The following is a 19,532-nucleotide window of genomic DNA, read 5'->3' on the forward strand; positions in this document are numbered from 1 at the left end:
TTTTTTAGGCCACGGATTACAAAGGTTCACTTCAAGGAGACACAGTTTGAACTCAGAGTGCTGGGAAAAGATGTAAGTTATTGTTGAGTGCTCAGCTTAACTGAGGTGGGAAGTCTTGTCTGTTCATGGATAACTTAAAAGACGTGAAGGAAAAAATGCTGTATTTCTCCAGCTGCAGCCGCATGGAACCAGGTTAATTGACACACGTGCACAACTTCTTCTCAAGGAAGGGAAAGGGAAGTGAGTAGAAATGAATGAGTTGGTTATGGAGAAATGTCATTTTAGTTTTAGCAAAGAGAGGAAAAAAAAAAACAACTTTCTAGGGCACAAGAGAGAATAGTTGGTGATTATCATTATTAGAGTAATTTGCTTAAAAGTACTATCTATGAAGGTAGGATTCATATCCTCAGAAGGGTGTGGGCTGCATATAGGATAAAGTGTGTCCTAATTTTGTCCCAAAGTAAATTAAACGACCTGTAGGGAGTCACACTTCTGATTTCTCCCTACTTGGGTATGGTAGATAAACTGGAGGGGAAATTCTGGAGGCTCCAAAGGACTGTGTAAAGCAAAAATATTGACCTTCTCCCTACAACTTGACAGTGTCCTCCAGGATTGTTTGGGTAACACGCACAGTATTTGTTGGAGCCTAGAGGTGCCTTCATGCCTTGACAGGTGGCTTTTAGGAAACCATGTCCCAAAAGGCAAGGATGGGAAAACGTCCTTTTAAGCTATCTTTGAAAACAATGCTCCGTTGAAGTGCTGTTATTCTAATTTGTATTTATGGGATAAATTGAAAATAGGATCTATGAGAATCCATCCTCTGTGTCTTTGGTAGTGACTTTATGAAGACCAAAAACCTGAGTGAATGGCGTTGAATGACTTTCTGATGAGATGTCTGTTGTAAAAATGAGATGAGTGAAGCGTGTGCTTCCGCATCTACATGTGGAGACGCGGGAAAGGAACAGCGGTGAGCCACGCAGCAGGCACTCACACGCTGCCTGTGGAACCATCAGTGAACTGACAGATGAGATTATGTACTGTCCAACCAGAAAACCTGATTTTTCTAGAAAAACAATACAATGATCCCTCCCTGAACTGTGACAGACTGCCATTTATTGATAACATTAAAATTGGATTTTGAAATGATTTTTAACTTGTCCGGGGGGGAAATTCCAGATTTTTAAAGAAGTGATAGTCCAAACACCTCATACTAGTTTGAAACAGTCTGTAGTTTTTTTCAACTTCTGATTAGAGGCATCAATCTTTAAGGATGGTCTATAAGATTGAATTAAAAATCATCCCCAAAGTAGAACAGCTAATTAGATATAGTAGAGCTATATGGTTTTCTCCCTGTCCTGCCACTGGTTTCACATGACTTAATGCAAGGAGTCAGTCTGCTCAATATGTTGAAAATACTGTTCTGTGTTTTTAATAGAAATATTATAATAATATAAGTCTTTTCATGGAAGCATTACTCTTACTTACAGTCATTTTCCCTCTTATACCTGTTATTTTTGTGAGTGAGGTCTTTGGTTCAGCTACCTTTGTTTGTTTGTTTCAGCTACTTTTATGTTATCATTAGTGAGCCTTAAAATGTCCTCTGCCTCAGGATAAATAACTTGGTAAAGTTGCAGATAACTGGTTTTTTAACTTCTTAGATTTTTCATTATTAGGAGAAAACAAAACAACAAAATTGGTATTTTTCATGTGACTTTTTTTTTTTTAGAAGATTTTATTTATTTGAGAGAGAGAAAGAGAGAGAGAGAGAGAGAGCGAGCATGAGTAGGGGAAGGGACAGAGGGAGAAGCAGACTCCATGGTGAGTAGGGAGCCAGATGCTGGACTTGGTCCCAGGACCCTGGGATCATAACTGACTCAAAGGCAGATGCTTAACTGACTGAGCCATCCAGGCTCAGGAGTTGGGTGGTGGTGGTGGTGGAGTAGTGGGGGGACAAACTAGGGGAATTGCTGAGTATCATTTCAGGGTGACAGAGATCAAGAGACATAGTAAGATGGGGTCTAGTGGATTCAAAGCAGATGAAGTGGAGAGGCTGTGGATGTCTGAAGGGAGTAGGTGCTGCTTTTCCACTTCTGCTCATCTCTGCTGGTGGTGGAGGTAGAAGGCCTGAGGGCAGTGGGGTGGTCCCAGTGCATAGTGCAGTCTTGCCTGTTGTGGAAGGGGACCTCTTTTACCTGTGTGGTGGCTGGGGTACTTGAGCACAGGTGGAGGGATGCCTCCAGCCCTGAGCCTTACCCACTATGAGGAGAGCGGCTGCTGCGTGGAGCACACACAGGAGGTAAGCATGGAGGCAGACATGCTGATCAGGGGAGGTGATGGGAGGGCAGCCCCCACAAGGATGGAGTGAAGTGGGCAGATCTGGGAGGCACTGAGGAGGTAAAAATGTTCCGATGGGTAGCAGATGGAATGTTTTTGTGAAGACTCAGGAGTGGTTGGGATCATACCCAGATACCTTGGTTTCATCAACAGGGAAAGCGTTCAGTCCCCAGCAGGAGGCCCAGAGGCTGGCCTAAGGCCTGAAAGATCGGCTCCCTTTTCCCACCCGAGGTTGGCATGTACATTTGTTGAATAAATGAAGGGAAGAAGTGAGGCTGTGATTACTTTTATGTAGAATACATCATGAAAATAACCTCAGCCTAAACTTACCCAGCGTGACAGGATGTCAACCCAAAAGGTTCCTGGCAAGTCTGGCTACAAGTAATTAGATGTATTTGGCGGAACTCTTTGAGAAAAGGGCACAGGAAGTCCTGGAGGCCAGGAGTTGTCAGTGTTTATCAGCGAGCTCCAGAGGTCTCACTCACGTAAGCCAGGGGTTTCTTCACGTTGGAAGTGCAGCTATAGATTTAAAAATATTCTTTTTGTATGGAAATAATTCCAAATTTACAAAAAGTGGCCACAATTAAAAGATTGCAAAGAACTTAGTCATGGACATTCACCTATTTCCATTCACACACTGTTAACTGCGTTTCCTTTTTTGTTTCTCTCTCTCTCTACACACAACACACACACAACACACACACACACACACACACACACACAATTTTTTTCTGAGTGATTTGAGGGTTTTCATGTGTTATACATCTCTAAATACTCAGTGGGTATTTCCTAAGAATAGGGATGCTCTGTGATACACCCAGAGTACAATTATCAGCTTAACAAGTTTATGTTGATATAATACTTCTATCCTCTATTTTCTGCATTGCAGTTTTGTTGGTTAGCCTAATAATGTCCTTTATAGTATTTTTCCTCTCTGGTATAAAATTCAGTTAATCTTCTTTGATCAGAAACATTTTTGTAGCATTTTGTTTTTTATGACATCGACTTTTTTTTTTTGAGAGAGCAGGTGCATGTGCTCGAGGGCAGGGTCGGTAGGGATAGAGGGAGAGGAAGAGAGAGGATCTTAAGCAGGCTCCACGCCCAGCCTGACCCCGGGGTTCAATCCTACGACCCTGAGATCATGACCTGAGCTGAAATCAAGAATTGGACACTTAACTAACTGAGCCACCTGGGCACCCTACATTTTGGAAGACTACAGTTCTACCCCACTTTTTAAAAATAGAAGACTTCTGGTCACATGTTTGTCTGTTGTTTTCTTGTGCTTGGACTTAGGATCTGTGTTCTGAGCCAGAAAGCTGCATCCGTGGTTGTGCCCTTCTTAGGACATCGCGTCTGGAGGCATGGGACATGTATCTCTTGGTGGTTAGACAAAGTTTGATCTCCTAGTCAGGATGTTGATTTCATTTCCCTGTTTTTCTTTTTCCTTCTTTATAGATAATAGGTAATCCATGGGGAGATACTTTAATTCAATGCAGATAGCCTGCTCCTCTTCAAAATTTCACTGTAGGCTTAGCATTCCTTGAGGATTCTTGCCTGATCTGATCTTTTATTATGATGCTAGTCAAAAGCTGATATTCTAGTCTTCCACACCCCTCACATTCATCACTCAGCCCTGGGCATTCCAATGTCAATGGGAGTCACACTCTCTCTCTCTTTTATTTATCCTATCAGCATGGAATTCCTAATCTCCCCCACCATGGGGGGGGGCGGAGATTACTGTACCTAGCTATTTTGGTGCTCAAGTTGTCCTAGATGTGGTCAGAGGGAGTTCCTTTAATCTGGCTCCTGTGCCCTTTTGACCTAACCCTATCACTCTCTGGGGTCATTTTCTTCCTTTTTGGTACAATTTGGTGTTTCAGGTGCATCTTGAACCTACTTTGCATCTGTCCTATGTCTGCCCTGTTATCAGCCATTTCTCTGGTGAGTCCTGGTTCTGTTCAGAGGGGAAGGGTCAAGATCTGGGTGTTAGGTGTGGTCATTGCTCCTGGAATGACTTTGATTTTTGGCCTTTTCAATGGACAAAGCTAAGGAATAAACACGGGCATGTATACATACATAAAAATATAAATACATATATACATATGTGTGCATATGAATATGCTCATACTCACTATAGAAACCATGAGTTCATACCACATCTCCAATTTCCATCCATCCCCATAGCATTCTTTCTGGCCTTCCCTCATTTCGTTTTTGTATGTCCAGACAACATTGGCTCCCAACAACAAGAACACATTCACTTGTTTGCTCAGTTCTAAAATTTATCTCAGATAGTTTCAGAATTGCTTTGTCTAAACCACTAAAGCTGACAGTTAGTTGCAGTTCTTTCATTCACGTATACCATCTTGCCAAGACTGAGGGCTTACGGTCAAATACCGTGTTCAGAATGTACTTGGGTTGGCCCTTCCTTCCTGCTTTCCTTACTCCTGAGGTTTGGCATTCATTTGTGATCTGGTTAGGTTTATTGTTTCAGCTTTAGATCCCTTTCGTATTCTTACTTATTTTATGTATTTTTTGAAGATGTAGAAGATTAATGTGTAAAGGTCCAGGCTGTATAAAAAGGCACAGAGAAGGATCACTACTTCCCATATGCTCTCAGTCCTCTTTCCCTACCCTTCCTTGTAGGTAACCAACTTTAATGTTTTATGCTTCATCCTTCTCGACTTTGTTTGTGCAGATAAGCACATTTGAGACCTTTTCCTTCTTTCTCCCCTCAAAGTAGCACACCGTGATATGTCTTTATACTCCGCTTTCTTTTCACCTAGTAACACCTCCTCGAATTCTCCATCAGTCCATCGAGAGCTTTCTGGTTCTTTTGTGCATCTACATAGGACTCCTTTGAATGTGTCCCGTAGTTTACTCAACCACCCTCTTCTGCTTAGACAGTTTAGGGGAGTTTTCAGTAGTTTGCAATTATAAATTTTCCTCCAGTGACGTTGTGCCTATGTATTTTTCTGTTGTGGAAGGAGCATCTTCGGGGTAAATTCCCAGGCATAGGGTTGCGTGGTCAGAGTGTAAGAGTGTAATCCCCTTCTCCAGCTCAAGTTTTGGTGCCATTTCATATGCCCATCTCCACATATGAGTGCACTGGGAACTACAGACATGTTCTCCCCCACGCATTCCTGAGTGCGTGGGGGAGAACACGCATTCCCTTAGTAATAGTCAGATCCTGATGCCACACAACAGTTTGGCTTGGCATCTCTCAGGCTCGGAGATGGATCTCTAGCCATGGGGTCGGATAGCATGGTTTAGGTCCAGGCCTCCCACTTTCTCTAACTTTGCACAATTCACTGAGCAACATTTAACCCGCATTTCTTTATCTATAAAGTGAGAATGATAAAATCTCCCTTACAGGGTTGTTGTGAGGTTGAAAGCACCTAGTCTGAAGTTGGACTTAAAATAGGCTCCTGATTTATGTCTCTGAATCGGAATTGTGTTGGCCTCCTGCCACCCAGAGCTACTGAGGCTTTACACAGGAAGGGCTCAGGGAGCACCTTGTTCTGAACCCATCTCTGCTGGTGAGTAGCTTTTGCCAAGGCAGGAAGGGGAGCACAGGTCTCCCAAGGCCATGAGTTTTCCTCTGCTTCACTTGCTGGTACGTTTGTTGACTTTTTCTATAATTAAAACACATGGGCCACATATTTGGACAAATTTTTAAAATTCTGCTATAAGACATTTTTAAATTGAGTATCAGTAGATCTTACCAGAGATGCCTTCATTTTGAGAAGCTTAAATAACATTTGTAATTTAAAAATCTGTAACAGTTATAAACTGGGAATAACGATTATCTCTAAAAAAATAAATCTGTAAAAGACAATTTTCGTATGATTTCACTCTTATGGAATTTAAGAAACATAACAGAGGAGCATAGGGGAAGGGAGGGAAAAATAAAGTAAGACAAAATCAGAGAGGGAGACAGACCATAAGAGGCTCTTAACTCTAGGAAACAATCTGAGATTTGCTGGAAGGGAGGTGAGGGGAGATGGGATAATTGGGTGATGGGCTTTAAGGAGGGCCCTTGATGTAATGAGCACTGGGTGTTCTATGCAACTGATGATTCACTAAATTCTACCCCTGAAACTAATAATACTCTATATGTTAATTAACTGAATTAAAATAAAATTTAAAAAGTAAATCTGCAAGTAGAAGAGAGAAATGCCAGTATGTTAGTAAACGCTATGGTTTGTCTAAGGAGAAGGTGAGGAAAAGATAGAGTAAATCAAAACCAAAAGCCAACCATCTGGATGCCTGGGTTTGCATCCGTTCATTTTCTCTGCTAGGAAGCAGGATAAGCTCAACGTAACAGTTTTCAAAGTTTACTGAAACATGATACAAATATTCTCTAATATTTTGGCTCATGTTTTCTCTTTCTGAATTTTTGGGAGGAAAAGGAAAGAGGAGAAGCAACACAATCTAACACATCCTTTCCAGTGCTATAATTTAGGTTTCTGGGGGCTAGAAAGAATTACATGCAGTTGCCCGTCAAGCAATCAATCTGTTCAGCTGTAAAAGAGGTAAAAAGGTTTTTCACATTTAGTAAATGCTTTGGAATATCACCCCCACAGCGGACAAAAAAGTACTTGAATATTTTTGCTGTTTTTGTTCTTTTATTATAAAATGTATATGCAAGAATGGAAATTAATTTGATTCTCCAGTTGCTCCACTTAAATGCACAGTGATTTTTAATTCAAACCGTATTATAGGCATTTCAAAAGGAATTTTTGAAAAGTAACTGTGTGTGTATGTGTGTGTGTGTGGGGGGTGTATGTGTCATGTGAAAGTTTCTAATCCAGAGTACTAAAGAGTCCTTCCTTGAAAGGAAGTCCTTTGCTCATATAGATCAGGGAAATACAAGCACCTTACTTTACCAGCTTTTGGAGACTGACTGCCAGAGTGCATCCGAAGGAATGCATAGATCTGAGTGTTTAATCCCATGCTGCTCAGTTTGTTTGACTACAGCACTCTCTGATGCCAATATTATAGGACACGAACACCGTTAAGAAAGACTCTTTAGGGAGCACTATGTAAAGATAAAGCTTGGGGTGCCTGGCTGTCTCAGCTGGAAGAGCATGCGACCCTTGATCTCGGGGTTCTGAGTTCAAGCCCCACATTGGGTATAGAGATTACTTAAATAAATAAAAAAAGAAAAGAAAAAGCCTGAAAGAATGAGGTGATATTTTACTCTGTGCCCTTCCCAGATAAGAAGGTTGTTAGTTTGTTTTGTGACAGGGCTCACGGTGAATTCTTTACTGAACTCAGGATGCCTAGAAGAGAGAGCAATGGCAAACACAGGGACAGTCACTAACACAGACATTGTGCTCACTTTCTCTCATAGTTCAGCTTTTAAGGCCCTAGTCATTCTGTCTCACCATTTATAATGATAATTTTTCAAAGCACAATTTTCAGTTCCAGCCCTTGCCTGCCTTTGCTTGATTAGTAGTTAAATTATTTCAGTCATTGGCTATCAACCCTCTGAATTCAGATTTTGTTTCTTTCCCTAGTGCCTAAGGTCAGTTAACAATTGCCAGGTATGGGGCGCCTGGGTGGCTCAGTGGGTTAAACCTCTGCCTTCAGCTCAGGTCTTGATCTCAGGGTCCTGGGATTGAGCCCCGCATTGGGCTCTCTGCTCAGCAGGGAGCCTGCTTCCCCCTGTCTCTCTGCCTGCCTCTCTACTTGTGATTTCTGTCAAATAAATAAATAAAATCTTTTAAAAAAATTTCCAGGTAGATACAAATCTTGTTAAGAGTACATGTTAAAAAACAAACCCACCATACTTTAGACTTATTTTTTTTTTAAGATTTTATTTATTCATTGGAGAGAGAGAGAGAGCACGAGCAGGGGGTAGAGGGAGAGGGAGTCCAACTTAGGGCTCGATACCAGGACCTGGAGATCATGACCTGAGCGCTTCCCCCATACATCCGACTTCTAATCTTCACTCTCTTTTATTCTCTCCTCTCCCTCTGTGATCACTGGTGATCAGAAACCTCTCTGCTATGGGCCTGTCCAGTTTTTATGTAATGACTGCATCTTAATATTGTTAGAAGTACTAATCTTTTTTAAAAATATTTCCTGGTGCAGTGTGCCTGAGGTTACTTCTGTGACCTTGGAGGTGGGTCATATAGTAGGATTGAGAAGATGTTTAGCCCATAATTCTAGGGAACCTGGGGAAGGAGGACTGTCTCTTTGTGGTTGCTTCCCAAGATAACAACAGAGGAACCAGTAGAGCATGGCCTGGCTGTGGCAACAAGGGTCAGGCATGGGAGAAGCAGTTGAGAATCAACTGGGCCCAGGGTGAGTGCATTTTGGAGCTCATAGTGGACGTGAGCCCCTCCAGGACCCTGCCAGTGATCTCAATACACTTCAGAGAAGTCAGGCTGAAGTAGATTTATTTCCTGAAGCTTACAAAGAGAAACAGCCAGCAAAGACGGGAAAAGGTTTAAACCAAGAGATGCAAGGGAGTTAGGTTGGGAATTCATTGATATGATACAGGTCCTGAATTCTCATAAGTGATAGAACTGGGAGTTTGAGCCAAGTTTACCTAGGGCTCCAAGGTGCAGTGAAACCCCCCCACAGTATCCAAGTTACAGATCATTTAAATTCTCAGTTTATAAAATAAAAACATTATAAAAACCTGTATCAAGGGGCGCCTGGGTGGCTCAGTGGGTTAAGCCGCTGCCTTCGGCTCAGGTCATGATCTCAGGGTCCTGGGATCGAGTCCCGCATCGGGCTCTCTGCTCAGCAGGGAGCCTGCTTCCCTCTCTCTCTCTCTCTCTCTCTCTCTCTGGCTGCCTCTCCGTCTACTTGTGATTTCTCTCTGTCAAATTAATAAATAAAATCTTTAAAAAAAAAAAAAAACCTGTATCAAAAAACCTGTGTGGCTTAGTTGTCTGACTCTTAATCTGAGCTTAGGTGGTGATCTCAGGGCGGGTTGTGAGTTCAAGGCCCGCGTTGTATTCTACACTGTTGTATAGAGCCTACTTTAAAAAAAAAAAAAAAAGAGAGAGAGAGAGAGAAAGAGAGAGAGTCAGAGAACATAGCTTTTTTTTCTGGCATGAAATGACAAAAGTTATAAAGGTGTTTGAGTGCTTTTGCCAAAAGTAAGCAGTGGGTGCTTGGATAAAGTATCTTAGCGGCAGGTTGGAATGTACCTCTGGAGTTGTATCTACTCACCTTTGTAAGAATGAATGGAAAGGTGCTAATTGTCTATGTCTGTTTGGAAAAGGTTTAGTAGGAGAGACCTTTGTGATGCCATATCAGACTCATTCATGCCAGTGGTTACTGTCAGTGGCAAAAATGCATGGAATTTACTCAGAATTCCTGGTTTCTTTTCTCCTTACGTTAACCCTCCTTTAAGTATTTGGATTATCCTGCTAAGAGTGGGATAAAAACCAGGCAGCTGGTGTTACAGCCCTGTATTAATGGAGAATGCGTTCATACTTGTCATTTGCACATGGCAGAAGTAATTAGGAGGCCTGTGGGAACCTCTTTTGTTCCTTTAATATATTTGTACCCAAGGAAACTGGAGAAAACCCAATTCTGGTTGGATCTTGAATACCTTTTCTCCTTTCATAAAGTAATGGTGGTTAAAAAAAATGCATATATATAATATCCTGTGGCTGGGGCTCTATTTGAAAAGAAAAAGAATATAGATGTTTATGTCAAGAGTAAAATGAAAAACAGCCCAAGAAAAGTTTGAGAGGATTTACTTTATTTTTAAGATTCGAATGCTTTTTGTTTCTCCTCCATATTTAGAAACGTGGATAAATGTTATTTAATTACATATGTAGGAATATGTAATTAAATAAATTTCTACATATGTAGAAATATGTAATTAAATAACTTTTTGAAAATTTGTTTTTGGGTACGCAAATGCCACCTTATTTGTGGATGCTCTTGCTAAAATTTTAGTTCAAGTCTAGTCCTTCCTGGCTACCACTTCTTGTCGGTCATAATAATAAGTAGGTCCTGGCCCATGTGGTGCTTTAGTTGTTGGAAGGGACCGGAAGGTGGGATGCAGATACTGAGGTGGGTGGTGGCAGGGGGGAGGGGACAGCCGGTCCTTAAAAGCGCTTTATCTTAATCATTTATCGGGATACAATGTAATCACAAGCAAAGTTATTTTAAAGGAAAATGACCTGTGCATCATATTTTTAGGTAATCCAGTGACCTTAAAAACATGAACCTATTCTCTAAGAAACTCTAATAGTGGTTGCCTCTGGGGAAGGGGATTAGGAACACTGGTGGGAGAGAGATTTTAGTTATCAGCGTGTGTCCATTTTGTTAACTTGTGGCATTTGTACCATGTATATATACTATATACTAAAAGAACAAAAGTAAAAGGGAAAAACCCCTCCACTCTAAGCATTCCCATCTCCTGGTGGGATGCTTGCTTTCCCACCCTCACCCCAGAGATCTTCTGTGATTTCCTGTGTTCCCTCTTCCCCCATTTCTTTTGCTTTTGAGGAAAACCTTTTCTGAATTCATTAACTTCTCTCCCTTATCTCTAATTTTGTAATTCCTACCCCTTTCATGAGTCACTGAAGATTTCTTACCGTGAAAGGCAGTCACCTCCTTTCAAACCCCGTTTGACCTTTCCGGGTCACTTGAGACTTGTGCTCTTTTCCCAGCCTCTTTGACATCATTGCCTCCTGGTCCCTTCTGACCCCTCTCCCTGCATCTTCACAAGCATCCTGGCTGTGATTTTTATCTTCACGTACTTCATTCTGTCTCCCTAAACAGTCTCTTTTTGCTCTCGGGTGAAATCATCCGTGTCAGCAGGAATGGCCTGTCCCTTCACCCCAGCGTCTGCATGTTTCCTGCCCCCTTGGGGTCTTTAGTTCCCCATTCCATGGGCACCTCAAAATCCAAATCTCCTGAACGTGCTGTCCATTGCCTTGCTGTCCAAATCCCCAACTTCTTCCACTTGCTATCTTTTATTAGGTAGCATTCCCAAGACAGAAACCTGGGAGTTGTCTGATGTTCTTTGCTCCACTTCACAAGGTTTTGGAGTTACAGGTGGCCTTGCTGTAACACGCATAGATTGGCTCCATTGTCCTCATATGCTTTCATCTTACAAATAAACCTCTAAACTGGGCAGCCTCATTCCAGATGGACTTGGAAGAAATTTCATGCATATAAATATTCTGCCCTTATTAAAAGGTGGGGAGGATCCTTTCAGTGACTCCTCTGCCTTGCCAGTTTTGTGTTTAGACATCCATAGAAACCTCATTCCAGGGACATTTCTGCCTTTGAGACTTGAGTTTGCTCATATTGTCTTAGATAAAAACCAGTAACAGACCTTCACAGGACTTGTGGATTATTATTTAGTACTTCTATTATATTTTGCTTGGTTTGCTATTCAGTCACTTAAAAAAATAAAGAGTATCTTCGGCCCAATTAGAATGACTTCTTATCTATTAAATGTAGGTAAGTAACCATGGAATTAAAATAATAGTTGAAATTTAATTATACCTGTTGTGTACTTTACATCTGTCATAGCATGTATTTTTTTTTCTTTTATTTATTTATTTATTTATTTATTTATTTGGTCATGTCATTTAATTCTCCCAGTAACTGGGTGCAGAATGCAGAAGCTCTGAGACATGATTTGGACATGCTTAGATGTCCAAATCACTATTGTGGTCACTCCTCAGAGGGGCCCCTCTTGAGATTCTTTATGTATCAATTTAAATGGGGCCTGTATAGTCCTTAAAAATAATCCATCAAAGGGGCACCTGGGTAGCTCAGTGGGTTAAAGCCTCTGCCTTCAGGTCAGGTCATGGTCCCAGGGTCCTGGGATCGAGTCCCGCATCGGGCTCTCTGCTCTGCGGGGAGCCTGCTCCTTTCTCTTTTCTGCCTGCCTCTCTGCCTACTTACGATCTCTGTCTGACAAATAAATAAATAAAATCTTTTAAAAAAATAATCCAGCTAAGAACTGGATTTATGGGCATTTCCTTTTTATCGGTGGTGTCCTGTTTGGGTGCCCATTTATGATGGAAATGGTTACAGTCCTTCCATGCCATGCCCCTGATCATCCATGGTTGTGTGGTGACAAAGGTGATGCCACTAAGATTTACATGGAACTTACATTTCGTAATTTTAATTAGTAAAGGTGGTTTTAAGGCAACACTCCAAAAATTGTTACCGGGAGATAATTGGTTTTTGTTTTATGTGTTAATAATGTCTCTCTGCTTACTTGAATTTTTGGTAACTAGAAGGTGGCTGTCACACAAAGAACATTATGGTCAGTAATTTATATTTCTCTCTCTCTTTTCTCTTAGTGCAATGAAACCTCATTCTTTTTTGAAGCTCGAAGTAAGACAGCTTGCAAGCATCTTTGGAAGTGTAGTGTAGAACATCATACATTTTTTAGGTATGTTAATATGAAAGTTTTATGCATTGTTTTAATAAATGAAAATTGATTTGTTTTTATAACAAGAGTTCTTTTCTGTCCACTGTAGAAATTTAGAAGTGTTTCTCCTCTATTAATTTTTTTCAGCCACCTAATCACCTAATTTTCTGGATCATATTAATACGTGTACACACACACACACACACACACACATATCACAGATACCTTCTTTTCTCCTACTACAAGAAAGGGTCAAGGATGTTTATATATAAAGAGTGCAGCTTTGGTAATGGAAATTAAATGTTCTGTGGCTATTCTAAATTTGAAATGCCTCTTAGCCATCTAAGTAGAGGTGTGGAGTAGGCAGTTGGGTGTATAGGCCTCTTGGGAAAACCAAGGCTTGTCTTGGTAATTACTAGGTAATTAAGGCAAAGGGACTGGGTGAAGTCATCTGTGGCAAAAGTGAGGAAAGAGAAGCGGATAGCCAAGGATCCTCCCAGCATTTAGAGGGCAGTGAGAGCCAACGAGGGAGTGTAAAGAGGAGTAACCAGGAGTGTGTATGGGAAAATGGGAACTAGGGAGGAAAATGTCCTGGTGAAAAAGAAATTGGCAACTGTGTCGCATGCTCCTTGGAGGTCAAGTAAGATGAGGGTAAAGAGTAGACCATTGGATTGTGGCAATACTTTTGTTTCAATCCTTATGGTGTAAAGATAAAAACCACATCCTATCAGGTAATATATTAATGCTTTATTTTTTGCTTCTAAATTTCAAGCTAGATTCATTCTTCCCCTAATTCCTATTTGGTGTGCATGGAGCACTTCTCCCAAATAGTATGACATTGAAGAAGTATTCTTATACAGTGACCAGTGTCCTTTATAGAGTTTATATTAGGTGAAGGATGTGGCCCAGCAGGTCTGAGACATCACCTCTAAGCCAGTGGGGCCTGGGCCAATGAGCGCCACATGGAAGGTTCTGTTAAAGGTAGCCTGGGATGGGAAGTCCCGAAATAAAAGGAAAAGTGAAACACTGTATCAGATTTACCATGAAAAACCATGGCATGGGTAAATCAACATAGTGACAAAATTCTTAACTAGAGAAATTAAGCTGACCTATGTAAAACCCTAGAGAATAGTTGTATTTCAAATATTAGTTTAAAATAACTGATTATTATTTCCTGTCGACATATAGAATAAATAAAATATTTCGACGAGCTGTGAATAAGTGTTGCACTCTGTATTCTCCATAGCTTTTGCTCAAGTGTTGTATAAATACCTGTATTTATGAATTCTTATATAATTTTCTTTTAAAAATTTATTAGAATGCCAGAAAATGAATCAAATTCATTGTCAAGAAAACTCAGCAAGTTTGGATCCATGAGTTATAAGCACCGGTATAGGTAAATGGCATTTTTCCTTGGGGAAGGGTGTGTGTGTATGAATAAATAAATATTGAGTTCAGTTGTCCACATACATGCACATTAAAGTTTATGACTTAAATCTTTTTTCTTTTTCTACAGTGCTCATGAATTTCAAGTGTAACAGTTTATTAAAACTTTCTTGACAGGGGCACCTGGTTGGTGCGTCACTTAGGCATCCTAACTTGATTTTGGCTCGGGTCATGATCTCAGGGTCATGAGATTGAGCCCCTCTTTGGGCTCCACGCTGGGTGTGGAACCTGCTTGGGATTCTGTTTCTCCCTCTTCCTCTGCCCCTTCCCCACTCTCCTCTCTCTCTCTGTCTGCCCTATGTCTAGAAAACAAAAAAATTTGACAAAATCAGCCTTTCAGGTTTAAGTTAGGGCTTTTAGAATGTGGTAAAGTTTATTATCTTCAGACATACATTTTGATACAATTATTACTTCATTTCTAATTATGTTTTTTTTTTTTTAATTTTATTTATTTCTTTGACAGAGACAGATCACAAGTAGGCAGAGAGGCAGGCAGAGAGAGGAGGAAGCAGGCTCCCTGCTGAGCAGAGAGCCCGATGCGGGACTCGATCCCAGGACCCTGAGATCATGACCTGAGCCGAAGGCAGAGGCTTTAACCCACTGAGCCACCCAGGCGCCCATCTAATTATGTTTTGATTATGAAACAAAGTAGATATTCTGAATTGGAGCTGAATGGTGTTCTTCGAACATTGACTTGATCCCCTGTTGTAACACAATGTATACTTTATATTGTGGATCAAATCATGTTTCCTGCTGCATAAAGCCTACATGTAGTAATGCTGTAATTATATCTAAACTTGACTGAGCAGTTACTAAGTGCCATGTATGGTGGTAAATGTTTTTCATTTATTGATTCACTGAATCATTGCAGTCTTCTTAACGTTATCCTCCTTAATAGGTGAGGAAACTAAGATTCAGAGATGTTGAGTCACTCTTCAAGGTAACACAGCCAGGAAGAAGGAAATGGGGGGTGGTCCCCTTCCTGGCAGTCTAACTTAAAAGGCCTTGCTTTTGGCCATTAGGCAAACGTGAACATGTTGCAGGAAAAGGCTGATTGAGTCTAATACCAGCATTAAAAACGGGAACCTTTGATGTTGTAAAAAAGAACTTGTGTTTCAATTCAATCTGTTAGAGGCCTTGCAAGCCAAGGTATTAGGTGCCCAGAGATAGAAAGAATCTGGTCTAACCACTTCGGTATAAATAAAGCTACAGCATTATTCAGGGAGTGAAAAGCAGGTCCCGGGCCCTGTAAAACTCAGGTAGGGTGTAGGAGTGCCACTCAAGAAGTAGGACACTGTTCTGTCACTTCCACTGGAGACATCGCTAAATGAAATGCTTACCTTGGAGACTTAAAAAATAAAGCCAAGTCAGGTGTTGGTAGGACAGTGATATGCCAAACTTTAACTCCTCTTTTTTAAACCCACTTTTTTGGGTCCTGAATTTGAAATGAGTGTCAATAAAAGAGAGATTAATAATAAATGCTAGTGCATTAATGGTCACATATTATTCACTTCGGTACTTGCTCATTTGATGATTTAAAACTTAACTATTATTGGGGCACCTGAGTGGCTCAGTGGGTTGAGCATCTACCTTCGGCTCAGGTCATGATCTCAGCCCACATCGGGCTCTCTGCTCAGTGGGGAGCCTGCTTCCCCCCTCTCTCTGCCTGCTTCTCTGCCTACTTGTGTCTGTCAAATAAATAAATAAATAAATAAATTCTTTAAAAAAGAACTTTATTATTGTATTATAGATGTTCTTGGTATTTGTATGAAACTGTTCATCGATACTTAAAAATTTAACCTTTGGGTCATTAAGGTTCTTTCCTAGTTAGTGCTATAATTAAAAGGAATTTAAGGAAAGAATATTTACTTTTATACTGAGAAGAGCTGATAGTATTTGGGCTGTTTTTCCAGTTGGGGCATAAAACATTTTTGGGGTTATCAGGAGAATGTGTAAATCTATTTCCCTGTCACTGAAATGAAGCTAGTGAAAAGGCATCTGTCAGTGTTCATGCTATTAAAATTGTAATTATGCTGTTTAACATATGCTGTAGTTGGTTTCCACAAATTTACCCATACCTGATTTCTCAAATTTATTGAAATGCAAATGTTGTGGCTACTGGGAATTATTATTAGCAGGTTATTGGATTTTGCATATTAAATATCATTTCTTCCGAGAAAGTAATTAAAGGTAACCTTTGCAGAATTGGAAGCTCTGCTAAATCTGTTCTAATTTTGTGGATGGTATTAACTCCCCAGTAAGTCTTAATGAAACCCAAATCTCCGTGTCTGTGTAGGAAGCATTAACATTACACCATCCCTGAAGAAAGATGTTTCAGCCCCACTGCCCAGAGCTAGGCTCACACAGAGATGGGTTTCTTGACTGCTGGGTGGTCACCAGCCCGTGGACCATTAATTGTCTAAAGAGGAAAAGCAACCAGCCTTTAACAAACATCATATGGTTACTCCTTTTTTGAAACACTCTAGAGAAACCGTGGAATAAAAGCAGAGTTCTGGAAACATGGGCAGCCCCCTCCTCTACCCAGCAGGCCTTCAGAGCATGGGGGATAAAGAACAGCATGACAAGTGATTGTGGTGTGTGAATGTGGGTGTCTGCGTGTTCTGTGAGTATAATTGTGTCTGTGTTTACAGTGGTGCGTGCGTGATGGAAGAAGACCTGAGTTCTACTCTTTATACTCTTTCCTGCATCTTGGGGCTTACAGAATACCAAGAAGATTCCAACATCCTTTAGAAATAGGAATTATTAAGAAGGAAAAAATTCAATGTTTTTAGTGATCTGTGACTGCCAGTCCTTTCAAAAATTCAAGGTTTGTGGGTAAACTGAGCTGAAATCAGAAATCTAATTCTTTTGTTGTTGTTTTATTATCAGATAGGAATAATTTGAAATAAGTTCTGATTAAATATTTTGTTATACACTGAGAGCTCTTTCTTTGAGCCCCTCAAAAACTGACTTTGCCTTCACCTGTTAAGTCGTAGGTGACTCCTGGTTAGAATGAAGGAATGAGGTGTATAGAATTTATACTCCAGAAATGAGAATTAGGCATGAGAAATCCCCCTGGGGACCCAGCTGACCTTCTTATAGGACTGAAATCACATGAACTTCCCACATTTCTTTAAGTGTGTGGGAGACCATGCTCTCACGAGGACCTCTTTTGTGTCAGGTGCTTTAAATGTGTTGCTTTATTTAATCTGTTCAATGACCTGCCATGGGAGGTGTCATATCCTCATTTATACAGATGAGAAATTTGAGCACCCCCCCCCAAATAAAGTAACTGAACTGAAGACCTTGAACTAATAAGTGGCAAAGCTGGGATTTGAGCCCAGATGTCTTTACACTTGTTCCCTCTCCCTTACCCCATGGATTGCCAGTTTTGCCCTCCCCAGCAGAGTGTGTGGGCCAACATGGAAGGAGGCAGGGAAGTGGGTGATTATGGGGGAAGCAAAACTATTTCCTGTCACTACGGAGAGCCACTAGACAGGTATAGGAACTCTAACACTTTACATTGTAAATCTCTATTTTCATCCCATACTTTTTGCTACAAGAAAATAGTAAGAATACTGTCCATGAATATTTCTGCTCAGAAAGAGACTGCTAAGGGGCACCTGGGTGGCTCAGTGGGTTAAGCCGCTGCCTTCGGCTCAGGTCCTGGGATCGAGTCCCGCATCGGGCTCTCTGCTCAGCAGGGAGCCTGCTTCCTCCTCTCTCTCTCTGCCTGCCTCTCTGCCTACTTGTGATCTCTCTCTCTGTCGGATAAATAAATAAAATCTTAAAAAAAAAAAAAAAAGAAAGAGACTGCTAAGTAGAAATATATTTTCAATGAGGAAAATGAGAATCCAAGAGATTTTAAAAAGAATCTGTTGAAGACCACACAGTGGTAACAGAGCTCTGATTTAAGCGGGCCTTGTCACCTCAAACCAGACGGCTCCATGTTCTGCCCTTTCTTCTGTGCCACCAGGCTGGGTGACAGCCGTCTGGAGGTCAGAAGACGGACTGTGGTCTGGAGCCCTGTACAGGCTGGGGCAGATCAGTTTATGTTTCTGGACCACAGTTTTATTAATCTTGTAATAGGATTTTCTTATTTCTCCTCTTTTCCTGAGAGAGAAACCATGAGGAAAAATTGAATGATAAAGTAAAATCTCATTATAAAATGCCACCGTGGCCCACATATTGGTTTATATTTTTCGGACAAATATTTCTTCCTCTCTGCAGTGAGGTACACAGTACCCAAGTCTTTCTGATAACAGAGAAAGTCTGTTGTAAGTGGCTCTTATCTTTATACCTCAAACCATTTATAATAATGGAATTCTGCTCTTTATGTGGATTTCTTTCTTTCTTTCTTTTAGTTTTTCAGGAGAGAGATGTTGCTACTTGTGTTACCTTATGGGCTACCTTTAAAAAAAAATTTTTTTTTTTAGTGAAAGAAAATCTGTCATAGGTTTTCTCCTCTCCCTTCTGCCTGGTTTTTGTAAACTACTGAACATAAAGCACATTCACAGATAGAACCTGCCATTTAAATTCCCGTGGTAGCTCATACCAAGTGGTGTCCCCAATTAGCCTGATGAGGAGTCCCTTTTATGAGTATTTCAAGCATCTTTTTATTTCTAGTAAAGGTAATTGGGGTAGTCACTAGGGGAGACTTTCACAGAAGCACATAGGAATTTTGCTTTCTGAGTCTCCTTTCTTTTGGGGAGAGAGTCAGTAATAATTATCCTGTAAATGTAGGAAGAATAAGATTTGAGCCATTAAAAGTCTGTTTTCCTCCCATACGTGGCTCTTTTTGTGATGAATCAAACTAAACATCCAGAAATGTATTTTTCCTGTACCTGAATGATATTATCCCCTGAAAGTCAGGATCACTCATTGGCTCAAATTCAGCAGCTGTGGAATAATTTTTCAGTAAGATGAATGTTCACTGAAATCCAGCAAGCAGAATTGCACAATTGCTCGGGAAGATTACTTGAAGATTAGTCCATTCCCAAGGAGAACTCACCTCCTTGCGTCCTCTGACTCTTTAGAGAAGCAGCACTTTGCATGGGCTTTGGGCTAGCTCTGAATCTTCCTGGGCACTTGATCTGGTGCAAGTGAGGAGAGCATAATACATGGTGGATTATGCCACAGCAGGGTTCGGGTAAAAATCATACCAAGTGGTCCTGTGGGGGAAGGGATGCTTTACAACTTGCTGTGTAAGTACAACCCAGAGACGTACTGATTCACACAGATTCATTGCTGTTGTTTACTTTAGCCCACTGTAATTTATTATTTAGAGCTAGAAGACCATGAGCATCCCCTATTTATAGCTCATCATTCTGCTTAAGTCTAAACCTAACTCCTTTAATAAATTTCTCCGTTTCTCCCTCTG

At 40.8% G+C, this 19,532-nt stretch overlaps 1 protein-coding gene across 4 annotated transcripts in view; it reads left to right on the forward strand.

The window, feature by feature from the left end:
* Nucleotides 1-19,532, forward strand: part of EPB41L4A (erythrocyte membrane protein band 4.1 like 4A) — a 250,082-nt gene that overhangs the window by 156,186 nt on the left and 74,364 nt on the right. For all 4 annotated transcript variants that reach the window (XM_045087135.1, XM_045087137.1, XM_045087136.1 and 1 more), the window contains exons 9-11: nucleotides 9-72; nucleotides 12,636-12,727; nucleotides 14,025-14,102. In XM_045087135.1, the coding sequence (XP_044943070.1) occupies nucleotides 9-72; nucleotides 12,636-12,727; nucleotides 14,025-14,102 (234 nt within the window). The remainder of the gene's footprint in view (nucleotides 1-8; nucleotides 73-12,635; nucleotides 12,728-14,024; nucleotides 14,103-19,532) is intronic.

The sequence above is a fragment of the Mustela putorius genome, unplaced genomic scaffold (genome assembly GCF_011764305.1).
Source record: "Mustela putorius furo isolate JIRA1106 unplaced genomic scaffold, ASM1176430v1.1 tig00001059_pilon_pilon_pilon, whole genome shotgun sequence".
Taxonomy (NCBI): Eukaryota; Metazoa; Chordata; class Mammalia; order Carnivora; family Mustelidae; genus Mustela; species Mustela putorius.